Below are 27,301 nucleotides of genomic sequence, written 5' to 3'. Positions count from 1 at the left end.
GTTGTTGTTCTATGTGACATATTCAGATACCAGAAGTTGCAGATATTTGGTCCATTCAGTTACCAAAAATGGCTGGCCTATCATCTAATCTCCCAAACTCGCCCTTATTTACCAAAGTACTCAACCAGCCCAACTTATTTCTGACAGAAAATTATGTATCCTTATCATTTCTCAGTTCATGTGGCTTGCTGTGACACATAGCTCACATGAATTTTAATCCCTCAAATAACAAAGGAAGACATACGTGGAAAGAGATGGGTGGTTCCTGAGTTAGCCTGGCTTGTAGACCAAAGGACACACATCTGCTGTTGGGATTTCTTTCCAGTGTCTGTTTTACTTGAATTCCAAGGGATTTTCCCTTAGGTGCCATGTGTTACCTAATTGCCCTTTCTGTTTGGTACCCAGGAGATGTTTGCAGCACAGAGAAAATGGAGCAGATTGAAAAGCAGGATGGCACACACACACACACACACACACACACACACACACACACACACACACACGACACCTGACGTGTCTGAGGGAAAGGAACCTCCTATCTCTGTGGCAACTGACTTTAATTTTTGCTTTTTTATTTATTTTGATTTTTTTATTTTGAGACTCCCTATGTATCCCCACCCGGCCTCGAACTTGGTATGTAGACCAGGTTGGCTTCAAACTCACAGACATACACCTGCCTCTCTCCTAGGCAATGGGACGAAAGACCTGTGGCCCATGTTCTGCTTCACTAATATTTTTAACTCAGCTTTTGTGAGAGGACCAACTTTAAGGAGTAAAGGCTTCTTTTGGCTCAGGGTTCCTTAGGATCCGTCCATGCCTCTGGTCCTGTGGGGAGACAGAGATGGAAGGGGACTCAGGGATCCACTTGGGTAGATTGGTCATGGTGACTTACTAAGTTAGAGATGTCAAGACCAGATTGAAAGCAGTGCTATTCTGAGGAATTTTCAAGATACATTTTTTTCCTTGAATTATTCGCCATCAAGTTGTATAATCTGACTGAAATTCCATGACCACACTTAAGGCCATGTAAAGACTGACCTCTATTCCCTTTTTAGGTATCTTCATCTATTAGACTTAGGAAGGTCTGATGTGTCTGTGTTGAGAGGCATACTCTTCATTACAGAGAAGTCACCTCCACTCCACCCCACTGTCCCTATCTTTGGGTCGTCTATAATAACTGATTAAATAGAAAAGTAAAGGAGTTGGGCATGGCGGTGCATGCCTTCAGTTGGAGCTATCAGAAGGATGAGGTTGGAGGATCTTTAATTCAAGGCCAGACCTGGTTTCCTATTCCCAAAATCAAAACCAAAACAACAAAAACAAACAATAATTATCAGGGGAAGGAAGGTCAGATCCCTTTTCATATCTGTGTATGTGCGTAGGTGTGTGTCTGTGTTTCTCTGTGTCTCTGTGTGTGCGTCTTTTAAAATTAATTAACATCCCAAGAAGTAAGCTTCATTGTGATATCTTCATACACAAATATCATTCTCTATATACTTTGTTCTTCTTTGGCCCCCCATTGCCCTCACCCATCTGACTTTTCCTGTTACTGACTCCTTCACATGAATATATATTTCATCACCCTCTCTTGCTCCCCCAGACCTCTTTCTTCCCTCTCCTGGTTCCTTTTAACTGTCATATCATCTGTACGTGTAATACACACATTTAAATATAGATTCTGCACATGAGAGAAAACAAGCCATATATTTCTTTCCAGTCTGGCTTATTTTGAATAATATAATGATCTCCAACACTTAGAAAAGACTTACTTTTATTTTGTGTGTATGTGTCTGCATGTATGTGTGCCATGTGCTTGCCTGGTACCGCAAGAGGATGTTGGATCTGCTTGGGACTGAAGTCATGGGTGGTTGTAAGTTCTGGAGACCAAATCCAGGCCCTCTTCAAGTGCATCAAGGACTCTTAACTGCTGAGCCATCTTTCCAGCTCCAGTGATTTCCAGTTGTATCCATTCTCCAGTGTCCATTCCTCTTCACACCGGAATAAAATTCCATTGTGTATGTGCACCACATTTTCTGTATCCATTTATCTGTTGACAGCTGTCTAGGCTGCTTCCCTATCTCAACTGTTGTGAGCAGAACAAACGTGGTTATGCAAGAGTCTATATGGTGTACTGGCTTAGATTTTCCTTTGGGAACATACCCAAGAGTCACAGAGCTGCATCATATTAGGTACTTCCTATTTTAGTTTCGTGAGGGTATTCCACTAGTAGTGTGGACAGGCTCTGCTTACTCTACACAATGCCAAGATTTGTTTTCCTTTGTTGGTCTGATGACAGCCATTCTCACTGGAATGAGATGCAATCCTAAAGTAGTTTTTGAATGTGTGTATGTTTGTATGGATATATGTGTATATATATGAATAAGTAAGTGCATATGAGAGCAAGGTGATACTTATCCTTCACAGCTGGGTTTATTTTTGCAATGTAATGATCTACAGAACTTAAAAAATTAGTGTATGAGTGTTTTGCCTACATGTATATATGGGTATCATTTGCATACAGTGCCTGTGGGGGGCAAAAGAAAGCATCAGAATCCTTAGCACATTGTGTAATCTGCTTGAGGAAGCCAGAGGTCGATGGTGGATGTCTTCTACAATTGCTTTTCTACCTTATTTTTCAAGACAGGGTGTTTCAGTGAACCTGGAGCTCACTGATTATGCTAGGCTGGCTGGCCTGCAAACTCCAGGGACCCTCCATCTCTGCTTCCTAATGTTGACATTTATCCCCACCCAGCTTTTTCCATAGGTGCTGGGGATCCAGACTCCGGTACCCATTCTTGCATGGCAAATCTTTAACAATTGAGCCATCTTCCAGACCTTTAAGGCAATGCTGATATGCATTTCCCCAATGGCTAAGTATGTCCAGCACTTTTTGGAAACCTTTACTTTACTGGCCTGCTGTATTTTCCCCTTATGCTGCCACTCTTATAGTGCTATTCCTTTAAGTGCAATGGAGATTTTGACAAGGCAAAACTGAACCCCTTTCCAGACAGGGACCGTCTTAGCCATTCTGTAGCCACAGGACTGTTACAGCTAGGGTTGGGTGCCAGTCTATCCTCACACAGGAAGGAACTCAAATCAATACACCCCAGCAGCACTTTCCTAGTTGGTGAGCTTATCCTGCATTGATGAGCCTGCTCAAAACCACCTTCTGGTCTCTTTAGTGCATCTTTTCTTTAATCCTTAAACAATTTTCTTTACAGGTAAAGATAAGATTAAAGTGTCTGAAGATGACTTGAAGAAGCTCCCTTTAATTAAGTGGTGTGTTCTGGAAGCTATCCGTTTGAGAGCCCCTGGTGTCATTACTAGAAAAGTAGTGAAGCCAGTTCAAATTCTGGTAAGCTCTGATTTTGTTTAAAAAAGGATGAACCTTCTAGAAAAAGTACATGTTTTGTTCATATTTTCTCTAGATTGATAGATATATTATTGATTTCTTCAAAGTATTAGAACTGGATAGAAATTATATTTATTTGTCAGATAGAGCATGCTTTGAAATGTGTACACATTTTGTAATGGCTGAATCAATTCGTTAGCCTGTATATTATTTCACATCTTGTGTTGATCATTCTTGTGGGAAAATATCTGTGTACTCTATGAGCAGTCAGTAGACTGTAACTATAGTGACTACATGATGTACCATACCTCATTAAGGCACCCCACTGTTTAAATGGAATTTTGTGTTATTTGACCAACATTCCTCAAGTCTCCTACCTCCTAGCCCCCAATATCTACATTTCTAAACACTACTTCTGTGAGCTGAGTTTTTGCTGCTGAGCTTGTCAGGCTCTTGTCCCTCTGTGCCTGGCTTATTTGTCCTCAAGCTTCTTCCATGCTGTTACAGAATTTCCATCTTTTAAAAAGCTGAGTGACAGTTCCTCATGCCCATGTGTATTACACCCTCTTCCTTCATCTGTAGGCTGACACACTGTGATTTCATGTTATGGTCACCGTGAAGCATGCTGCAGTGAGTCTGAAGGGGAAGTTATCTTTTTGACATGTTAATTTCACATCCCGTGGCTGTAAACTCAGCAGCTGGATGGTTTGATCACACACTACTTCTAATGTTAATCTTTTGAGGGATCTTCATATTATTTTTTACATGGCTATACTAATGGGTATTTCTTAAAAACAGTCTCAAATGGTTCCCTTTTTGTCTTTGTCTTCTGACATGTCTACTTTTTTTGGCTAATACAATTCTAACAAGGTTTAGATAGTATCCCATGAGGTTTGGAATCTCATTTCCCTGACAATGATATTGTTTTGGCTTTTTTTTTTCATTAACATGTTGGGTAGTTTGTAGGATTTCTTTAGTAAATATTTTCGTGTGTGTGTGTGTGTGTGTGTGTGTGTGTGTGTGTGTGTGTTTTGCGGGTGGGTGGTTATGTGCATAAGTTCAGTGCCTTGGAAGCCAGAAGAGAGTATTGAACTCCTCCATGCTGGAGTTATGGGCAGTTGCACACTGCTCAGTGTGGGTGCTGGGAACCAAACTGAGGTCCACTGGAAGTATAAGGAGTTTTCCAAACTGCTGAGTCATCTCTCCAGCCAGTACAATGAGTCCTCCAAACTGCTGAGTCATCTCTCCAGCCAGTTCTTGAATCTTCTTTTAAGAAGTGTCTGCTTAGACCTGTGCCTGTCTTGTAGACCACTTTAGTTCTTACTTTGGAGCCGTTTGAGCTGCTTGTGTTGGGACATTAACCTTTAAACAGCTGTGTGCTTCACGCCTATCTCATCCTAACCCACAGGTTGTCTGTCCACTTAGCTGTGTCTTAGCTGTACAGAAGGATTTAGTTCAGAGTAATCCAGTTTCTCTGACTTTACTTTTGTTGTCTGAGCTTTTGGATTCCTCTAATCCTCATTTTCTAAATCAACATCAGGGAAGTTTTCCTCTATGCTTTGTTCTAGTAGTTGTACACTCTCAAGTTTAATCCATTTGAGTTGACTTTTATATACCATATGAAATAAGAACTTAATTTCTTTCATCTGCATATTGATGTCCAGTTATACCAACACCATTTATTAAGAAAACTGGATAGTACCTTTATAAAAAGTCATAAATGTGTGCTTGATCTCAGGGCTCTGGTTTGTGTGTCTGGTTTTGTGCCATTGTGATTACTGTAGATCTGTAGTGCCTTTTACATTATCAGATAACCACCTCCAGCTTTGTTAATTTTGGTTAAGAGTCATTTAGCTATTTGGAGCCTTTCGTGATTCCATGTGAATTTTAACATTTCTTTTTCCAATGGAAAATGTCATTATATTATGATAGTGTATATTATTTATGTGAGTCCCTAAGTTCCCTTGAGTTCTAAGTGACCCTAGAACAATTTGAGACACTAAGTTAAGTGACACCATCTCATTAAGAGAGATTTGTCTTTTGGAAAATATTTTCACTAATATATAACCTTTCAAATAGAAATTTGGCCATGTGATTCTTCATTGGTTATATAATATTGTTTAAGCCAAGCAGGTGGCCTTTTGTCAGCTGACTCGACACTATTTATTTTTAAAACTTTGTTTTTGAGAATTTTTATATGCATATGGTGATTTTCAGCCACATTCACCCCCTCCTCTCAGATCTCTTTCCGTGTCTCCTTCCAAACTTGGTGTCCTCTTTTTTTAGTTAACACCCACTGAATATAGTTGGTGCTGCTCATATAGCATGAATGTAGGGCCTGGCTGACCTACCAGAGGCTACACCTTAAAGAAAGTGGATTCCTCCTCCACTGGAGGCCACTAGCTGTACATAGTTCCTCATCCATGTTGGCTTGAGCCTGTGCAGACATTGAGCAGGAGACCACAGCTGCGCAGGAGCTCCTGAGCGCAACGATGTCCAGAAGACCCGCTATTCTTCCCCAGTCTCTGTCTTATAATCCTCCACTCCCATTTCCTGGCTCTTCCCTGAGCCTTGTAGCCACAAGGAGATGCAGCGTCGACATATAGACATACCATTTCTAGGTGTGCCCATTTCCTGCATTCTGATTCTCAACAAGTATCTTTGTGCAGGAGCAGGGTATGAGTGCCTCTGAAAGACCGGAAGAAGTTTCTAGTCACAGGTGGACAACGGTGAGGAGACAGCAAGAAGGGCATGGGTCAGCTTGGCACAGGGATGACTGTGGAGTGAGGACAGGCTGGGGGAGACTTCCCCAGGTCACCCTGTAGAGTCTGTGCACCTGGCAGACTGCAGTGAAATATTTATGACTCAATCACCACAACCAAAATTTTACAAGAATTATCTGGCCTAAGGGACTTCATGACGCAGCGGGACCACATCGGTTCCCTCCATTCTGCTTTTTACCTTTTTTATATACACAATTTGAGAGTTTGGGGGTTGATTCCAGGGGATTTTTGATAGAACACCAAAGAGATAAAAGTCCCAGTTTGTAGCAGTTGAAACATTTGCACCAGCATGAAGACAAAGTTAGTTTCATTGATCTTACATCAAAAACAGATAGCATTTTGTTTTATTGGAATTTAGATAGTTTTACTTTGAAGTAATCTATTGATTACTTCCGAGTATGAATGTACTCTGAGAGGGGATTATCTGCTTGTTGAAGTGAAGCAGAGAAATGTGTTCCTCTGAATGTCAGGATAACCCTGACTGAGCTCTCACCAATCACTATTCGTATTCTGGTTAAAGAAATAAATCCCAGACTTAGTATAGATCTCTCTGTGTCAGTGGGTTTCCTGATGGCTCTTTCCAGCAAACAGATTTTTAAAGAAATATTTATTCCTAATGTTACATTCATTTTAGACCTTTGTAAATGGTTGTTTGGGGCGTGGTGTGAGAGCGGCGTCTTATTCTGAGGAGAACATGTATGTGCCTCAGGCTGGTCAGGAACTCTGGGTGGCTCCCCAACTCAGCCTCTAAGGTACTAGGGTTATAGTGTGATCTGTTCTGTCTGGCTTATTTATGGTCTTTTGCTGTTGTGTAAAGTTTTAGTTTTCTACAGCCTGAACAAAAGCCATTGCTCTTTGTTTCTATGGTAACGGGGATGGAACCTGGGACCTTGTGCATGCTCAGCAAGCACCACCAAGCTGCATCCCAGCCAACTTGTGTGTAGATTTTGGTGACTTCTTTGATGTAGGCTTTATTTTTATTTTGTTTTCCTACAATCACACTGGCGGACGTTTCCAGCACTCTGTCCACTACTGAAGGTGTCCAACAGTGCTTTGTCCTGGTCTCAAGGGAAAAGCCCTTTCATTTTCACCATTAAGTACCATGCTGGGTATAGAATTTTTATGGATTCTCTTTGTCAAGTTCAAGACATTTTACTTCTATTTTGCTGAGATGTTTTTCTTGCTTTTCTGTGTTGACTGGTAGAACCATATGCTTTTCCATGTGTGTCCTGTTGATATGGGTTACACTTACTAACAATCAAATATTGAATCAGCCTTTTACTTCTCTGATAAATCACTTGATCATAGTGTGTGTGTGTGTGTGTGTGTGTGTGTTTTATGCTCTGTTTATATATATATATATATATAATTGGATGTGCTTTGTTGATGTTTTTAAAATTTTAAAGCATTTTTATTAAAAAGTAAACACAAGAGAAAACAATGACTGCTTAATTAGTAATTAGTTATACTAATTACTAATAATAATGAGGTGTGGTGATCAATCTTTTTGGATATTCATCATGCTACACCCTCCACATATATACATATACATGTACAGGTATATACACATATACCAGTGTGTGTGTGTGTGTGTGTGTGTGTGTGTGTGTGTACCCCTTGCCTGCCTAGTTTGGTTCCCAACACCCAAGCTAAGTGGCTTACAATCGCCTGCAATGTCAGGTCAGGTCAAGAGGATCTGGCACCCTCTTCTGGCCTCTGTAGTCACTAGCACTCATGTACATATACACACAGACACACATAATCAAACTAAAATAAATTTTTTTTTGGTTTTTACAAGACAGGGTTTCTCTGTTTTGGAGGCTGTTGGTCCAGCCTGGCCTCGAACTCACAGAGATCCGCCTGCCTCTGCCTCCCGAGTGCTGGGATTAAAGGCTAAAATAAACATTTAAGAAAATAAAATGTTGACATTTAACTAAGATCTCCTCCCTCTGTATAGTCAAACATGTATGTGCAAGTGATTAGTAAGCAGAATTAGAAATTAATCATCTCCTAATTGGACCATAGAAATGATCTATCCAGGGAAAGGGGGAGTGGTTGCTTGGTTTGTAAAAGGACTTGCCTTGCAAGCATGAAGACCTAAGTTCAGATCCCCAGCATTCACAAGCAAAGGCAGGTGTGGAGGTGAGCACTCTCTATTACAGTTATGGGGAAAAGAGACAGGCAGATCCCAGGGTCTTGCAGGCCAACAAGTGCAGCCAGAACCATTAGGTCCAGGCTCAGCAAGAGACCCTGCACCTACAACATTAGGGCTGGTGAGATGGCTCAGCAGGTAAAGACACTTGCCACCAAGCCTGATGCCTAAATCCAATTCCCACAGTTGTCCTCTGTCTGCTATACATATGCCATCACTCACACACACACACACAGAGAGAGAGAGAGAGAGAGAGAGAGAGAGAGAGAGAGAGAGAGAGAGAGAGAGAGAGAGAGAGAGACCTAGCCAGGAAAGTTAGGTTTTTCTCACAGTTACCATAAAATATCTCTCTTTCACAGTGTAGTTGTAGCTTTGTTTTTAATGTCCCAAACTCTCCTTAAAGCTTATTTCAAAATAAATGATTTGAAGCTGACTTTTCTATTTTAGAGTCATACAGTCCCTTCTGGTGATCTGTTGATGGTGTCTCCATTCTGGCTACACAGAAATCCAAAATATTTTCCCGAACCTGACTCATTCAAACCTGTAAGTGCTCTCTTTCAATATGCATTATTCTTTATGATTTCTGTGTTTTTTTTTTTTTTTTGGTTTACGAGACAGGGTTTCTCTGTAGTGTTTTGGAGGCTGTCGGTCCAGCCTGGCCTTGAACTCACAGAGATCTGCCTGCCTCTGCCTCCCGAGTGCTGGGATTAAAGGTGTGCGCCACCACCGCCCAGCAATTTCTTTGTTTCTTGCCAAGAATATGAATGTGTAAATTAACTGAGCCTGTATCAGCAAGCAGCCATATTTTTCAGGTAACCATGGCCAAACTTAGCTACAGTGGACCAATAGCATTTGCAATGTAGATGCTGCAACATTTACAGATTGCATAGAACGTGGAATGAGCACCCTCAAAGATAAACTTTTACATAAAACTAGGAAGGGTGCTGGAGAGATGGCTCAGAGGTTAAGATCACTGGCTGCTCTTCTAGAGGTCTTGAGTTCTATTCCCCACAACCATCTATAATGAGATCTGGTGCCCTCTTCTGGAATGCAGGCAGAAGGCTGTATACAAAATAAATAAATAAATAAATAAATAAATAAATAAATAAATAAATAAATAAATACAAACAAACAAAAAACTAGGAAGGGACGTGAAAGCCAGTAGCCCCAGTTCTGCTGGAAGGAAGCCTTATTTTGTATTTCTTAGGCAACTGCTTCTGTTACTGGTTTCCAAGGTGCCCACAAAATAAAAACACAGCCAATTGAAATAGTGATGTTACTCCATGTGCTCGGGGAATTGCAGGACTGAGCCATTCTAAGAGGTCGTCTCGTTCATGCCTTGCCTTTAGGGAAGTATGGGAGAACTGGTCCCCAGATGTGTTTATTCCGCATCCCAGGGCCCCTATAGCAAGCAGTTCTGTTGGTGTCTTGCTGCTAAATTTATTATTGTAATTTTGTGATAAAGCCCAAGGCCATATTATAAATAGCCTTCCTCCTCTTGATTTATGCTGTCATTTACATTTGCCACTTAATAGGATTCTTGTTAAGCCTTTTCTGTTTATAAGTTCATGTTCCAAAAACCACAGTTGTGTCTGATATTAATAACAGGTTGGGGGAAAGAATGACCCACAACTCTGCAACTCCTGTATGCAAGGATTAGCTGTACAGCATCCTTTTTAGCCCAGAGATGTTGAGTGAAGCTTATTTATATAAGATTGATTTAGGGAAAAAGTGTTTTCTTCCCACAGGAACGCTGGAAAGAGGCAAATATAGATAAGAATGTTTTCTTGGACTGCTTCATGGCTTTTGGAGGCGGGAAGTTCCAGTGTCCTGGAAGGTCAGTGTGACTGCTGGGCAGCAATAATGCAGAAAGTGCAGAAATGCAGTGGGGGTGGGGAACGACGTACCCCCAGTCCCTTTATGATCCAGCTACAGGGAAGTCTAGGAGGGCACATTTTGTTGGGCCAGTGGAGGGGTGGGGGTGCCTTTGTGGGAATGTCTGTGGTGAGTTTCAATAGGAGACCATGCTACCCTAGCTGGTGCCAGAGGATATTGGCTTTCCACACAGTTCATGGAGGGGCAGTTTCAAGCACTACTTTCCTGTGTGTGCATGTCATTGGAGGGGGCGTGACACACATGTGCAGATGCACGCCTGTATCTGTGGACATAAGAATACAACCTTGGGTGTTGTTCCTCAGGTACTCCCCACATTTTCTTTGTGTCGGGGTCTGTCATTGTCTGCAACTGGCCAAGCAGACTATGCTGGCAGGCCAGGGAGTCCTGGGAATCTGCCAGTGCCCACCTCTTTAGTACTGGGATTAAAGGTGCATGGCTTCATGCCTGAGTACTTGTTTGGTTTCTCTGTGGTGCGCGCGCGCGCGTGCGTGCGTGCGTGCGTGCGTGCGTGCGTGCGTGCGTGCGTGCGTGTGTGTGTGTGTGTGTGTGTTTTACTTTCAGCTCTGGGAATCAAACTTACGTCCTTGTGCTGGCCTTGCTGTTATCTCCCCAGCAAAGTGCCACATTTTGAAGAACAAAAGCATACATTTGCTCAGCTCCAGTATTGCCATAGACGTTTGCTGTGGTTCTGAGACACTGCTGGCCTGGAGGTAGGCAGCAATTGGTAACATCTGGTCGCCTTTGACTTGCAGAGCCTTCCCCTTGGCACCCTTTATAGTTCAATGTCCCTGCACTCAGTGCACTTGGCACCTGTTCTGGCACAAGAGTCCATCACGGAATGGATTATTCATGTTATTTATCCAACCAGAAAAAAATGTGAACATTTCCTTTTGCCAGGGTCAGGCACTGGGGGAAGGCGGACATGGTCTGTGTCTCATGAGAGTCACAGTCTCCATTAAATAAGTCCCATTTCTTCATTGAAGAAGACCCAGGTGGAGAAATGTTGGCACTTATTTGTAATGCTCTCACTCAGAAAATGATTACAAATTCTCTAAAAACGTATATTTAACAAATTCTAATTTCTTAGTTTAAAAAGTCATTCATCATCATTTGAACAGTAATTTCAGGTCATATTTACAATTATTATCCTATAAAGCATCAACTGTATTCCTCTTTTCTGTGTGTTTTAGAGTATCACTATGCTTTCAATAGTTTACATCTCTTCCCAATTTTAATTTAGTCTTACCCAACCATGAAAATCCTAACCTCCTCTTTAGAGCTGACTTCAGAGGCCTGGGTCTAAGTAGATTGTGTTTCCCTGAAGACAGATGTTTGTTTTGCACTAGGTAGCTGACATAAAATGGCCCAATCAAAGCAAGAGGAGACTTTTATTTGCATGATTAGAGAAAAGATGTTTACTTTAGCCCTCACACCCCAGTCAAATATCGTTTTCAGCAACAGCAATGACAAATCGGTGGCAATCTTTATGACAGGTTGGAGCCTCTGGATGAGAGAGCAGAGATATGGAAGGAGCCTGGGTCTGGGTGATAGATATCACTGTGTCACAATGTGGAAGCATTTTGAAGAGCTTGTCTACTTCCTGTTTTATGCAATAATGAATGTACACGGTTTAAAGACAGTTTTAGTTAGAGGTTCCATGCTTAGAACTGGACAAGTGCTCACATAATTCGCTTCACTTACAAGAGCTAAGTAGTGTAAATGCATGCCAGATATTTCACGAGGAAAGTTTATAGAGTCCAATAGCAGAAGCAGCAAACTCATTATCACCAGTTTAGAAAACCAGTTCATTAAAGAGAAAAAGATTTATTTTACTTTTAAAATTATGTCTGTGTGTGTGCCAATATGTGCACATGTGTGTAGGTGCCCACAGAGGCCAGAAGAGGCCATCAGAACATGAAGATCTGATGTCACCAGCACTCATGACCTAGTGGTGTGTATGCTTGAACTTGTGTACTTTGAAAGAGAGCCACTGTTCCAGTCCCAGAAAAGCAGTTCTTAGACCAGTGAGAAGTCTCTCATTTTTGTCACTTAGTAAGTCCTAGCTGTAATTTTTCTGAAAATAGATGTTACTTTTTACAGATCTTTTTACATAAATACTTAATAGCAACTTAAGAGTTTCTTATACGCATCTTCTTTGGCTTTGAGCCTGTTACCAAAGCCAGGACTACAGTATTTACAGGGAAGCATGTAGCATGGGCCAGTGGTGGACAATTTCCTGATGAGTATTATCCCAAAGAGGAACTATTACCACTCTCTCTGGGAGCTTTTAAGGCTGAGAGACATCTCCTTGAATATGAAGGTAATGAATACAATAAAGAAAGCAACGAAACTGTAACTTACTCAGTAGTATCTTATTTGGACAAAATCATCTTTTCAGGTTGTATTGAATTCTTCCTATATACAAGGTTAGTGGCTTGTGTACCTCAGAGGATTTGAATATAAGAAAGCCATAGTCTCACCTGTCATGAGGTGAGCCCTTGTGTTGACAAGGAGGACATTGGATTCATAAATAGCTTCAAGGAATGGAGAATAGCAATGCTGCAAACTTTACTGAAGATTCAAGACAGAGGTTGTTGGGCCCCATGTTGAGGAACCATCTGTCAGGGCCTGCCAACCTGTCCAGTTTATAACTGAGAAGGGGAGTGTGGATTGAGGAAAGACACAGGCTAGAGACAAGAGACAGAGTCAGGAAGGCATCCGGCGAATTCTGGAATCAGCCCCAAGTTTATTAGTCAACATTCTTATATACCCTCAATCAAAAGGGGGGAAGGCAAAAGACTTCCTTACTAAGATACAAAGAAGAAACAAATGTAGTTACCACATTAATTCCCAAAACACCAAGTAATCACACCCTAAACCAAATATCCTGTTGTTAAGGTAAGACATGCAGTAGCCACACTTTAGGCCAAACATATTGTTAACCTTGAAGGAGCAATAACAGGCTCAAACTTTTTGACTTTATATCAAGATGGAATGGAAACACTTCTATGGTCCTCAACAAGTGGTATAACTAATTAAGGGGATCTTGGTGATTTTACAGGAAAAGTGGCCTTTGAAAGGAACAATGTACTTTTAGGTTAAGAAAATAGAATGAACATAAAGGATATCAGCACAGAGGAGTTTGGAGCTTGTGTTTTTACTGCTGTTTGGGCCAGATTGGATCAGGACTGGTTGAGGAGAAAGATTGGCTATGAACATTGGATTGTTGTGCTTGCTAATCTTGGTTGCCAACTTGACACATCTGGGAAGTCCTCAAAGAGGAATTGCCTCCATCAGATTGGCCCATGACTGTCTGTAGGCATTTTTGAGATTGCTGATTCATGTGGGTAGGCCCAATCCACTGTGGGCAGTGCTATACCTAGTCAGGTGGGTCTGGGCTATGTAAGAAAGGTAGCTGAGCAAGACTCTACATACTGAACACAAACGTTGACTATATCTTACCTGTTTTTAAAAATCTCATCAAGTCTAGTTTTCTACTAAGTTTCTGTTTCAAAATATCTGTTTTTTTCCTGTCATTTATTTTAAACAGGCAACTCATGAAACATTTTGTTCAGACAAGCAAATGACTTCATTTGGGCAATGTACAACAAGTGATCTTTCCACTGGGAATTTAATCCTATGAATCCTTAGTATAAACAGCAGCAAATGACACCCATTCCTAATTGATACATCAGGGGCCAACTTATTTTCTCATGCACAAAACACTCAGTGAGTCAAAGTAAGTTTCCTGCAATGAAGCTGACCATCAAAGTCTATCATAAACATACACTGTGGCTGCACAGCTGTTGTTTCTAGAAGTTCGTGCCACTGGGGTTCCATGAGAGTCCCTCTCTCGGGTGAACACAGTTTGGCTGATATAGTTAAGTAAGTACTTGGAGCAGCCACCAGCAACTAACAGACACAGTAGCAGAACTGTAGCACCTCTTAGAAATAGTGGGAGTTCTAAGGGGTTTGCACAGGAATCCCTTTCGAGACACTTTGAGTAGTTGGACTTTCTTTGGACCATAAGCTCCCAAATAATGACCTAGAGACTTATTGCTAAGTATGAAAGCTTGACCTTAGCTTAGACTTGTTCCCAACTAGCTCTTGTAACTTAAATTAACCCATTTATATTGATCTATGTTCACCATGTGGCTTGTTACCTCTCCTCCATACTGTATCTGACTTCCTCTGTGTCTTACTGGCAAATCTCTGCCTCTCAGGTTCTTTCCCAAGTTCCTCTCCCTGGAAGTCCCACCTATCCTCTCCTTCATAGCTATTGGACATTCAGCTCTTTATTAAACCAATCAGAAGGTGCCTTAGGCAGGTGAGGTAAAACAGAGACACATCTTCACAGTGTACAAAAAAGATTACCCCAGAACATTTCCCCCTGTTTATACAAATAAAAGGGAGAGGTTTTAAACTCTAACACGGTAATACTATGTGCAATAAGAAGAATTGTAAGGTAAGAGTTACATTCACAATGTCTAGTCAAAATGTATTTGGCAAATTCAAAGCAAGTAATCTATTATCTATCTAAAGTTGTTGAGTCCAATGTTCTATACCTAAACCATTTTTATAACTAGTATTACCCTCCTAAAAATATCCTTTTAGACCTTAAAATATTTTCTTAGATAAACAGTTTAAGTTTTTTATGTCTCTCAACCTTTATGAAGTTTAGATCTCTTTTATGCATTTCCTTTTTGAATTTGGTAACAACGAAAATGACAAAACTATAACTACCTAATCTTCAACCCCATCAGAAACCTGAGAAGGATAAAGTATTAACCAAGTAAACAGGAAGTGCAGAACAAGCAAATTCCAAAACTATAGAAATGACAGAGACACCTGGCTGCCTAGATGGTCACCCAAGATTCCTCTGCAACATTGTGTTAAACTCCAGGGTAAAATAACAACTCTGGGACTGAAAGAGTTGGCTCAGCAGTTAAGGATGCTTATTGCTCTTGCATAGAACATAGGCTCAGTTCTAAGCACCCACCTCAGCTGCCTATAACACTGGTTTCTAGGATCTGAACCTCCAAGGGCACCTGCACACATGTGGTGCATATAAAGTCATGAACACACACACACACACACACACACACACACATATATATTTAAAGATCCTGATTCTTAGCAAGATTAATGGCAATCTATAGCAATAAATAAATAAATGCTTCAATGAGACTGTGTGGTAAGAGTGAAGCTTCAATATTTAAAACATGAAAAGAGGAATTTACCCTTCAAGAATAGAAAATGGTTGTGTGTGTGTGTGTGTGTGTGTGTGTGTGCGTGCAAGGGGAGTGGTGTTCGTGTATCCCAGGGCAATGCGAGGCTACAATATCTTTGATGTATCTTGCATTACTAAGATAAACCACATAACTATTGAAAAATGCCTATAAAGTGTGAACTCAGTTAATATAGATTAATAGTAGCTGGCCAACCAATTAAAGAGCTCTTGCACATCCAACATTAACACGATTACTCACTCACTGATTCAGTGACTACTTGCTGACTGTATGCCACGTCTCACTGTAGGATTCTGAACATCACCTTTGCAAACGAATCAGATGAAGCCCCTTCCTCCAGAGAGCTTGTGTTCTAACTCGGGTCACTTTGTTAAAAACTGCAGATTCTAAGATACCAAATGTTCCCGAATAGCTTCCTGGGGTTGGGGAGATTACATGTGGCAGGATGCAAAGCTAGCCCTGGCCTAGAAACATGGCTCAGCAGGTAAAGGCACCTGCTGTACCAGCCTGATGATCTGAGCTCGATCCCAAGAACCCACAGAAAGGTGGAAGGGCAGGACTGGCTGCCTCGTCATCTGACCGTCACATTCTTGTGCCTTCCCATATGCAGGTATATACACACAAGCATTCAATAAAAACACTAGTCCTTCTTGAAGATGATGGTACGTGGTAAGTGACAGAGGATTTGCATGTAGAATAACTGCCATAGCAGGTGGAGTGGAGACATCAGAGATTGAAAAGGATTTTGGCTACATGGAATATATTCAATATATTCAAGAAGGTCTGTGTTTCGGGGGTATGGTCCTGTTAATCTGCAAAGCAAAAAAATGCTCCTATAGGAATGCAGTGTACATATATGTTCATATTCAGGCTACAACTATTTGGGATTTGTGCACTTTGAGCACATTCATTTCTATATATTTATCATGCAGATGATATAATTTTTATGGTTATGTATTGGTCAATAAATTAGTTTTACATAATCTTGCATTTGAGAAGGGTCATGAATGGCTTTTACACTTTGATGCATAGAAACAGCACACCACTTCTGAAGAGTGAGCAAATTCTAATCCCCGTGGGTTTAATGGTCAATGAATGAAATAGCATGTTACTGTGAGGAATGTGTTCTGCAAATAAATATGTTCCTTACGTTCTATTAGTTAAATATAATCAAATGAAGGCATTCATTTGTATAACATTTTTAATATTGCTCTAACATTTAGGAATACATTCCAATATTTTTACAAAGTGTGGTGGACACTCTGTTGCGGTCTATAAAAAGGGATTAGGGATGAGGACAGATGATGGGTAAGTGTCATTAGTCCAAGACTCTCAGCCAGGCTGCCAGAGCCCCTCATTGATTTTTAGGCACACTCCAGTGCCTTGCTAATGATCTGGGACTCACTCAGAAGAGCACAGAAGTCACTAAAAGAGTGGCAGTCACTATTCTCCTGGTCACTTAATTCTGATACTTCATTATGAGGCTAAGATTTAAGTCTGTTGAGAACTGACAGCAGCACAGAGTGACGTCTAGCACTTAGGTGAGGATGCTTCCAAAACAGAACATGTTCTTTTCCAGGCAAAAATTTCAAAGAGTCTTTTTTTTCCTTCTGACCCAAGTCCTTTGTGGTGCACAGGATTCTGGGATAGCATAGTTGTCTATGGAGAGGAAGGAGACACTTCTAGTGGGGTATGCTCTCTTCTCCAAACCCCTTCCTGTGAATGTCGCACATTATCCAGCACAGCTACGGTCCGCTCTTTAGTTATTTCCATCTCTTCCAGAGACAGGCATGGTGGTACATGTCTGTAGTCCCTGCACTTGGGAGATGGCAGGAGGAAGATGAGGAGTTCGAGACCAGCCTGAGTCACATGAGACCCTGTCTCAATAAAACCAGAGAGAGGATTTCATTCCTCAGAAAATAGGGCTGGAACTGGAGTGTATGAAGCCCCAGTATCTGCCAGTGGCCACTGGCTTCCATGACCTTATTCCTTTGTCTGTCCTGGTAATCTTAATTTTCACCTGGAGGGCCATGGTGTTCTGTGGCTCTGACTCCACCCAGCTCTACTGATGTAGGTCTGCTGCTCCCTCAGTGAATCAGTTCATTCAAACCCAGATCCATCTTTTCTTTCCCATAACAGTTAGTTTGTTTGGTGATGACAGGCGTTTAAAGCACGGAAGTTAGTTACTAGGGTTCTACTGAGAATGCGCATTTCCTCTCGGAGGTGAGTCAAGAGGCACATAGACACAGAAACTGACAGTATCTGCCATTTTATGTTGTGGTTGTTTGTTTTAAAATATCTTACTTAACAGTCACACTTGCTTATAATGTGTTTGTTCAAATCCACCCCTCATTCCCTCCAGTTTCTCTTCTACCCCCACCTCTTCTCCCTCCCAGCTATGTATTTTCCCTTCTCCCTCCTTCCATCAACGACCCCTCTTCCTTCCTTCCTTTCCTTCCTTCCTTCCTTCCTTCCTTCCTTCCTTCCTTCCTTCCTTCCTTCCTTCTTCCCTCCTCCCTCCCTCCCATTTGAAAAAATACTAGTCTATGTAGTGCTGCCTGTATGAGCCTGGGCATTGGTCCATCTAACTGGAGCATGGGAATTCAAGGATAATATCCCTGAAGAAAATGGACTCTACTCTCCCTTTCCCAGCAGCCGTCAATTAACAATAGCTTCTCACAGGGATGGGACTTCATGAGTCTCCTAGTACTCTGGCTGGGATTTTGTCTGACTTGATCATGTTCAAGTGTTGGCATTCAGTTCCAGCCACTGTGGGTCCGAGTATGCAATTGCAGTGTATGTGTAATTGAGCACTTGGCTCTTGTTGGTTGGGAGATTTTTAGCTACTATTATATTACTGGTTTTTATGTGTCTGGTTAAGTTATTTATTTAATCTTGATTAACTTTCATAGGTCATGTAATTTAGAAATTGGTTTCTTTTAGCTTTTCCAGTTTAGTAACATATAACTTTTTTTCCTTCAAAATTGGAGAGCAGTATTAATATCTTTTCCCTTTTTGCAAAATGTCATGAACTCATTTTTACATCTAAAATGAATTTTTGTCAGCTATTAGAGCAGTCATGACTATAGATAAGTAGAAAGAAGAAAAATACCTACCCAGTAATATGCACCATCTCTCAATACCCACCACTGTTTTGGTGTATTAATTTTATGCTTTTCATTTTGTATATTGTAAGTACTTAATGTTATTTTGTGAACAAAGTTTGTTCTTATGATTTCCTGAATTTTCTCAGTGTCTATTGTAATGTCTCACTTTTCATTTCAGATTTTATTAATTTTGGTCTTTTCTCTTTAATTTTGCAAAAGATTTGTTAATCTTTTTAAAGACCCAACTCTTCATCTAATTGATTATTTATGTTTTTGATTTCATTTTTATTAATTTTGCCTTCCTGATTTTGAATATCTCTCCCATCTACTGTTTTTAGGTGTTGTTTTCCTTTACCCAAAGCCTTCAGGCACATCATTAAGTAATTTGAACCCTTCTCCAGCTTGTTCAAAACATGGCAAGGGAATTGCCTAGTTTATTTGATGAGGTCAGTACTACCACACTCAACTCCACACAGAAACACTACAAAGAAAACAACAGATAGAGCAACATTTCTTATGAATAATTGATGTAGAAATCTGGAGTGATGGCTCAGAGATTAAGAGCACCTGTTACTCTTGAAGAACACCCAGGTGGTAGCTAACAATTCTAGTTCCAGAGGATCCTATGCCTTCTTCTGACCTCAGCTGCTACTTGAACACATGTATGCAGACATACATTCAGTCAAAACAGAAACGTCTCTACATAAAGAATAAAAATGATTTTTTAAAAACCACATTCTTAAAAATAAATCTCAACAAAATGCCAAAATTGCAATTAACAGCATTCCTTGGGGGTGGGCTGGACATGGTAGTACATGCCTTTAACTCTGGCATCTGAGAGGCAGCAGGGAGAGGGAGAGGCAAAGGGAGAGGGAAAGGACAGAAGATTAGGGTCAGCAAGATAGCTCAATGAGCCAAGGCACATTCAGTGCCGATCAAACTCCAGTCCTCAGAAAGAACGTCAAGTCCTCTTGCCCTCTGTACCGTCTCTCACCCACCTTACTCCACACCGTTCTTACCACACCATATCTCCTTCCATTTGATTTTCATCACTCAGCATAAGCACCTACCTTTCAGCTTCCCATTTACGCTTACTGTTAACCCCAGTCAAAAGTCTGGTGTCTCAGCCAGGCCATTTCACCTATTCACTGAACTATTCTTTGTAATTTGAACATTGGGCACTAAAATTAAGAGGAATGATAAATTTACACCTCCCAGCATGCATTCCCCCCTTCTCATCACTAAATTCCACTATATTACTAATTTTCAAGTTGTGGGCGTCACAACACCTGAGGGGAAGTACTACCTAGAAACACAGATCTTGTGTCTTGTCCCAGACCTCTGGCGTCAGAGACCCAGATGGAAATGTGCAGTGAGTTCTGCCTTCCCAGCTCTCCCAGGGCTTTGTGGCAGACGCCGAAGGTGGAGAACCATGGAGTCTGGGTTATTTTTTGCCTCCCACGGCATGCTTGATGTTCATCTTCCTCCAAGGGTTCTTAAGAGGATGAGACTGTGGGGCAACACCTCTTCTTTAACTTGAATAGCAATGCTTCAATGCATGATGTCTCTGTAACTACACCTGCCTGCTGCCATCTCTGAATTCCAGGGCAAGAGCGTTCTATTTTCATGAGCTGCAGCTGGTAGCAACCGGGAATACACTGCCCAGCTCCTGGCAACGGGGACAGCTTCCCAACCCTTGCTGGCACTGTCTGCAATGACTTCTAAGAGGAGAAAAGAGAGGTTTCCCTCTTCAAAAGTCAGAGAGAAGCCAAGTGTGGTGGTACACACCTGTAATCCAAGTACTCAGCACACTGAGGAAGTCCAGGGACAGCCTGGGATTACTTTGGGGTTCTAGGCCCTCTTGGACTTAAAACCAAAAGCAACCAAAACAACAGCAACAATAAAAGTTCACTCAAAATCAAAACCTCCACGTTGGAAATCGGTAATCCCTCCCCCAATCCTAGCACCCCTTAAGCATTCTGTTTCTTTGACATACATTGCTGTCCTCCAAGACACCTGGTGGTTGGGGTTGTCTTTTACCCACCCCACCCCCACTCCGGCACCTGCATTCTCTCCTGTGGAACAGGTTCCTTGGGCGATAGCTTATTGTCTGGCTCGCACTCACTGTCTTCCTTCATCCATCCTTAGTATGCACTGATGAACTCTTCTGGAGTCAGTCTGTGGATGCCACTCTGGTTAGGAGCCTGACACTGGTGCTGCCCACCAAACCCTTATCCGTCAGGACTCCTGTCCTCTGTAATCTGACCCAAGCTGTACCTATGTAAGCCCCCTGAATTCCCTCCCTCAAGGGCTATCCTGCCGGCTCGGCTCCAGGCTCCCCTGCTCCCCGCTGTTGGTACTGGCCCCCAAAGGCTTTCAGTCTCAGTCACAGTGTGGCTACTTATTTAAAGCCCATCCTTCCTGAAGGTCTAGCTCAAGGTTAGCCTTCAGGGATATGCAGGTCGGAGCTTTATCCAGACCCCAGATCTCTGCAGCAGCACCTTCCGGCCCCTTGCCCTGGCTGTTGGGTTTCCAGGCTCACCCGGTTCAGTTTTGGCAGTGCTGGGTTTGCGGGCCCTCATTTTTCCCAAAGCCCCTGCAGCTGTGTCCAGACAAGTATTTACACTTGGGAAAGAGCCACGAGGGCTAAGTATTTAAGGAATTTCCAACATGGTTGTATTTTAATGAGTTTTCTCTCTAGATGTGCATTCTTGTTCTTTTAAGTGTAAAAACCAAGTTTGTTATAAGTAACACACCTCATTATTTTCACTGTTTTGACATTGGGAGTGTTGGGAAAACATTCTTAGCATGAACATAGCTCAACTGGCTTCTGAAGAACTCTGAAAAAAAATACTCAGTGCCACAGATGGCCAGATTCTAGCATGAGCCATGGAAGAAAACACAATGCCTAAACCTTCTATTTTGCCATTGCCAAAAAATTTACCTTCAGTGGGCACTTGAGAAAATTCTACTAGAATGTCAAAATATTTAAATTAAATTTGGGTGAATCGTATTTTCATATCTTTTCCTTTAGCTAAGACACAATGTAAAATTTTGATTGACTTTTGTGTATACGTATGTGAATATTCCTGTTTATCTTCTGGGCTCTGAGGGCACACGCACTCTTGTGCATGTGCGCACACACACGGTCATGCAGATACATACACAGACATACCTACATACACAAAGACAAAATGCACCTTAAAAAACATACATTTTCATTTATTGTGTTCTCCTAAGCATTTTCTATATCTTCTAAAGCAACTGAGCCATCCCAACCACTCAGTGGAACATGTGGTATTAAGAAAGAGTTAGGTATTCGTGCATCTTTTGGAGACAAGTAATTGTCATATGTTTTTCCTTCAGGTGGTTTGCTCTGTTAGAGATCCAGATATGTGTTATTTTAGTGCTTTATAAGTATGATTGCAGTCTTCTGGACCCATTGCCAAAACAGGTAAGTGCCTTTGGAGTTTCAAACATTATCATGACTTCAGATTTGATAGAAACTTCAAATATGTGGCCTTTAATAGAGCCATGTGGTGAATGAATCCCTTAAATCTGACCTTGTCTCCATAGAGAGAGGTCTTGTGTAGGTGTATAAATGAACTCTTTGTATTGGATGTTGTCATAGCCCTTGGTTCATTCAGAAGGTGACCGATGCAAGGAAACCAACCCCTCCACCCCGTAAAGATAGCATAAAGGAAAAGGTTGAGCTGTCTTCCCTCCCTCACCGTCAAGGCCGTCCTCACTTAACTCTATGTAGGCACAGGGGCTCCTGAACAGACATGAGCCTCAGAGTCCTGGATTCTTGAGGCTTTGCAGAACACAGATTTTTGGTCTCCCCAGTAGGTCTCCTAATCCAATAGTTCTGGGAAAGAACTCTATGTTTGCATCTCTAACAAGTTACAGGTGTGCCTGTTACTGCTGGTAGCATGGGTACCACACTTTAAAGACCACTGCTGTAAGGAGTGAGGAAAAGTCCAAATGTGGAGACTGGATGAACGATGATGTTTAAACAGATGAGTATCTGAAGTCACATCAGCGCTATTCACTAAGTCCACTTGTGTTTAATGTGTGAGGAGTAACTCCTTGTGTTCTTTTGATGGAAAATATATAAGCGTGTAAGCAGCTTGGAAAATACATTACAGATATATATGCTTAGGCACTTCCCATTGGTTTCTTTCCCATTTCTCTTTTTCCTAGTTTTTTTTTAATTTTATCAATTCTTGGAGAATCTCATACATTGTATTTTGATCAAATTCATCCTATTCCCTCATCATCTAGATCTATACTCCATTCTTTACTGGCCCAACTTGGTGTCTTTATTTCTTTTTCAAACTCATAGAGTTCAGTTAGTGCTGCCTATATACCTTTGGGTGTGTGGTCATTCCTGAAGCATATTAGACCTACCCAGGGGTCACGCCCTTGAAGAGAACTGTCTTCTGGCAGCAACTATCAATTACTAGTAGCTTCTCAGCTCAAGGTGGAACTTTATACTCACCCCCACCTCCATGCTAGGGTTTTGTCTGTCCTGAGCTTGCAGAGATCTTGTATACACAACCACTGTCAGTTCCTGTATTCAACAGCCCCATTGTGTCTAGAAAGTAGGGTTTTCTTATAGTCACCTACTACCTCTGTTTCTTACCCCCTTTCCACTCCCTTTCCTTCTTTTTGGGTTTCACATAATACATTCCGATCCCATCCATGTCCCTGACCCTTCATATTTGCCCTCCATCCTTTTTTTTTAAAGATTAAATTTATTATGAATACAACATCCTGCTTCCATGTGTCCATGCAGGCCAGAAGAGGGCACCAGATCTCATTACAGACGGTTGTGAGCCACCATGTGCTTGCTGGGAATTGAACGCAGGACCTCTGGAAGAGCAGTCAGTGCTCTTAACCTCTGAGCCATCTCTCCAGCCCTCTGTCCTCCATCCTTGTACCCTCCCCCCACAGACAAAATAAAATGGAAAAGAAAAAACACAAATACCAAAGCCAAAACAACCAAACTAACACACAACAACAACAGGAAAGTCTCAGTGTAGAAACTGCAGTGTGACAGAGACACACAGTATATATACCCTTTAGTGCATACATCTTTACTTGTAAGTTTTCATTGCAATGAGTCATCGGTCTGGCTCCAGGCCTCTGGCTTCTGCTACACCATCAATACTGGGCCATCATTGAGACTCCTCTTGGATATCCTATTATTGCCTTGTGTCATGAAGATCCTGCAGCTTTGGAACTGCAGGTCCCGTCCCTTCACATGCCCAAGCAGTTCACAGATGAGGTTGTTGTTGGTATGGGCCAACTCATTGCCCTGGTTCTGGGCCTAGGTGTTATCTGGGTTGGTCAACCTGACAGCTCTCCCTCACCAGTAGGGAGAGTTTTCTAGCATTGCCCAAAGCAGCAGGCAGCAAGGAATGGAATCAGCTCGCCTGCTCTCAAGCCCTCAGGGCCAGTTCACCTGCACTCACACCACCAGGGCCAGCTCTACCGTTTTACTGGGAGAGGAACAGGACTCCTCCTCCTGAGTGCTGCCCTTGGTGAGAGGCAGGGCCAGCTCTCCTACTCTCCTGCCTGCCACAGGTGGCAAGGGACCAGGGTGGGAGGAAGGGCATCTTTCCCTCACCCATGCCACCAAATGGCAGATTGGGGCGGGGGGGTGTGGTCAGCTCTCCTGCTCTCACATCCTCAGGGCCAGCTCACCTGTTACCCCTACCAACAGGGTCAGCTCTACTGTGCTGTCCAGGCAAGGTGCAGGGTCAGTTCTCCCAATCTTATGACCCAAGACCACATATTTCCTTTTTTAAGAAATAAATATAATTTCATTTCTCTCTCCTTATGAACCAAATAACAAGGAAATACAACAAAGCTTTATTTAAGCTACACCAGTGGCCCGATGTTGGCAGCTTGGCATCTAACCATGAGACAACTTCAATGTCAGGCACAAATTTCACTGATTCAGGTGATTTTGTTCCATTGTAATATTTTTAGGGTACAGATACTTAATGCCGGTCTTCTCTTCCCCCACAGCCCATTGGCCATTGGCCCAAGGGGCAAATGGGGCATAAGTGGCAAGCAGGGCCTTATCCAACCTGTGAGTACAATGAAGATAGCCCTCCAGGAGATAACTTCAGTGAATTAGCTCAGCTTTATTCCAGGGTGTAGGAAATGTATAGGATTGGGGACGGCAGTTCGGGGATCACCTAATTTACATTAAACAGCACACTCCTATATTAAACTCCTAGTACTAATCTTCGTTAATATCTGTGAAAGCTTGGCCCTATCGTAATCCTCCTAGCACAAAGTCTAATTACCATATAGGCAGCAGGGGGACAGCTTTTGCAGGGAACTGTGTCCAGGGTCACACTAGAGATAAGTCAGGCATCTGGGCCTAGACAGTCTTCAAATAAGGTCAGGTAAAAAGCAGGGTGCCTTCTGCCATGGGGAAGAGAGTCATCCATGTTGCCACGCTTGGAGAGAGCTGTTAGCCCAGGTAGACTGCAACCTCAGACCAACAGTGCCTCCCAGCATCTTAGGAAACAAAATTTTTTGCATCTCTCGCTAGAGAAGTGCATCCATCTTTATGTATAACTATGGGTTCAACTTCAGTGGGCTCATGGGAACTATACAATCCATTCTATCAGTGGAGCTAAGGAATCCACCATCCTGTGTACTGTTGTGTTCACACTTGAAAATAAAAGGACTGATTACCTAAATTGTGTCCCCCTCCTCCTTCCTCACTGTTCATTGTCCCCCAAAGCTCAAGGCTGACAGAGCCTTTTATGTCTATAAACCTTAGGATTCTTTCTGTGGTTTTAGCAGTACAATGACACCACCCCCTTTACCCTGCAAATTCAAACATTCCTCTTTCATAAGGAAAAAAATCCACAAGTTCTGGTCATAATAACAGTGTGGCTGTGGTCTGTCTACCAGCTGCAAGTAGTTTACAAGCACTTGTTACAGGTGCCAGTTTTCACTCAGTGACTGAGTATAAATGGGTGTGCGGTCCAAGCTCCAGAGTCAGGAAAAGGGGAGGTTATAGAGGGCTGGGAGGCTGGAGAGGATGTAAGGAATCATGTACACATAAGACGTAATTGCCAGCACACGGGCCAACTTGCAAAGGCCACACACAGGTAGGCACAGGCATACAAGCAGACTCCCACATACCGTGTAGGTAGGAAGGTGTGTTAGTTGCTTTTCTTCTGTTGTGATAAAACACTATGTTGGGCTTATGGTTCTGGGAGGATAAGGGTCCATGATGACTTGGAGATGTGGCAGCAGGCAGCAGATAGCAGGAATAATAAGCTGAGAGTTACATCTTGAACCACAAGCAGGAAGCAGGAAGAACAACCTCGAAGTAGGACAAGCTTTTCGGTCTCAGAGTCCGCCCCCCCCCATGACACACTTCCTGGTGTGTCAGGAGCTGGGCTAACTGGGGATCATGTGTTCCAATACTGAGACTAGGGAGGACTTTTCTCACCCAAACCATCACAGAAGAGGAAGACAAGGCACTCATCTCCAACCTCAAGGTCATGCCTCTGTAGACCCACACAAAAGTGGCATTCTGTCAGCAACAGTCATGTCATTACATCCCCGTTTTCCTTTTGGGTTCCCCAGGCATCTACTGCCAGGTGTCGTTTGCTGACTCAGTCCCTTTGATATCTGGTGTCAGCCATGTTTTAACTGACTCATGCCAGATATCCATATCACTGCCACATTGTCAGAACAAAAAGTGGCACATTCGGCTGTCTGTTTCCTACACGAGGTGTCATGCCTTTTGAGCCAGGGATGTAGAAAGAGCCTTGAATATTTATAGCATCCCCGTCTGCCTGCAAAAGAGAAGGGTAGGCAGCAGGCAGGCCTGTAGGCCCAGGGGAGTGTATGCGAAGCTCAGAGGTTACTAAAACAGCTGTCCTTCTCTTCTCTGCTCCTTCAACGGAAACTCGGCAATGTGAATTTCACACCCTTGTAGCCTTCCCCTTGCACCTTTTAGAAATCCCAACCAGGGAAGGCGGGACTGATGCTGTTGGTTTCTGTCTCTTAGTTTCTCTACCTTTTCTACATTTCTGTTTTTAGAGTTGTCTTCATCTGGTGGGTGTCCCCCAGCCAGAAGGGAACTGTCGAATTGAATACAGACAAAGAACATGACATCCGTTGGGGCTCAAGACCGTCAGAATCTTTTAGAAGAGTGAAGGCACCCAGCTACTGCCCTCCCAGCATCTTGACTTGAAGATGGCACACATGTTTCAGATCCGAAGATCTCGAATCTGACTTCACTGTCGGGAACATAGAAAACCCAATTCAAGGTTTAGAGGAAGGCTTCAAATGATTTTATTTTTTATTTAAAAATTATTTTTTTATTTTACAGACTGACCCCAGTTTCCCATCCTTCCCCTCCTCCTTCTCCTTCTTCCCCCTTGTCGACTCCCCAGAGGGGGTAAGGCCTTCCTTGGGGAGTCAACAAAGTCTGGCATACCAGGTTGGACAGGACCAAGCTCCTCCCCTGCTGTATCAAGGCTGAGGAAGGTATCCCTCCATAGGGAATGGGCTCCAAAAAGCCAGTTCATGCCCCTGAAATAGGTTTGCAAATGATTTTTTTAAGTTGATAGAAAGAATTTGGCTTCATATATTATCATATCAAAGCAGAAATGCCATTTGAGTAGGAATATTGGCACATTAAATTCACAGCAACATACTTAACATACTTAGAATTCTATTTTGCCAGAAAAAGGAAAGAAAAAAGAAAAGTCTAAAGT

General features: G+C 42.3%; 1 protein-coding gene across 1 annotated transcript in view; it reads left to right on the top strand.

The window, feature by feature from the left end:
- The window catches only part of LOC101823549 (24-hydroxycholesterol 7-alpha-hydroxylase), a 73,290-nt gene extending 46,298 nt beyond the window's left edge, over positions 1-26,992 (top strand). Inside the window, exons 8-12 of the mRNA XM_040729263.1 lie at positions 3,222-3,355; positions 8,735-8,830; positions 10,036-10,124; positions 21,906-21,993; positions 26,622-26,992. Of these exons, the coding sequence (XP_040585197.1) occupies positions 3,222-3,355; positions 8,735-8,830; positions 10,036-10,124; positions 21,906-21,993; positions 26,622-26,693 (479 nt within the window). The 3' untranslated portion in view covers positions 26,694-26,992. The remainder of the gene's footprint in view (positions 1-3,221; positions 3,356-8,734; positions 8,831-10,035; positions 10,125-21,905; positions 21,994-26,621) is intronic.
- The last annotated feature ends 309 nt before the right edge of the window (positions 26,993-27,301 follow it).

This window comes from Mesocricetus auratus, unplaced genomic scaffold (genome assembly GCF_017639785.1).
Source record: "Mesocricetus auratus isolate SY011 unplaced genomic scaffold, BCM_Maur_2.0 Super-Scaffold_100021, whole genome shotgun sequence".
NCBI lineage: Eukaryota > Metazoa > Chordata > Mammalia > Rodentia > Cricetidae > Mesocricetus > Mesocricetus auratus.
The sequence above is the reverse complement of the archived record's forward strand: the minus strand, read 5'-3'. Positions and strand labels throughout refer to the sequence as shown.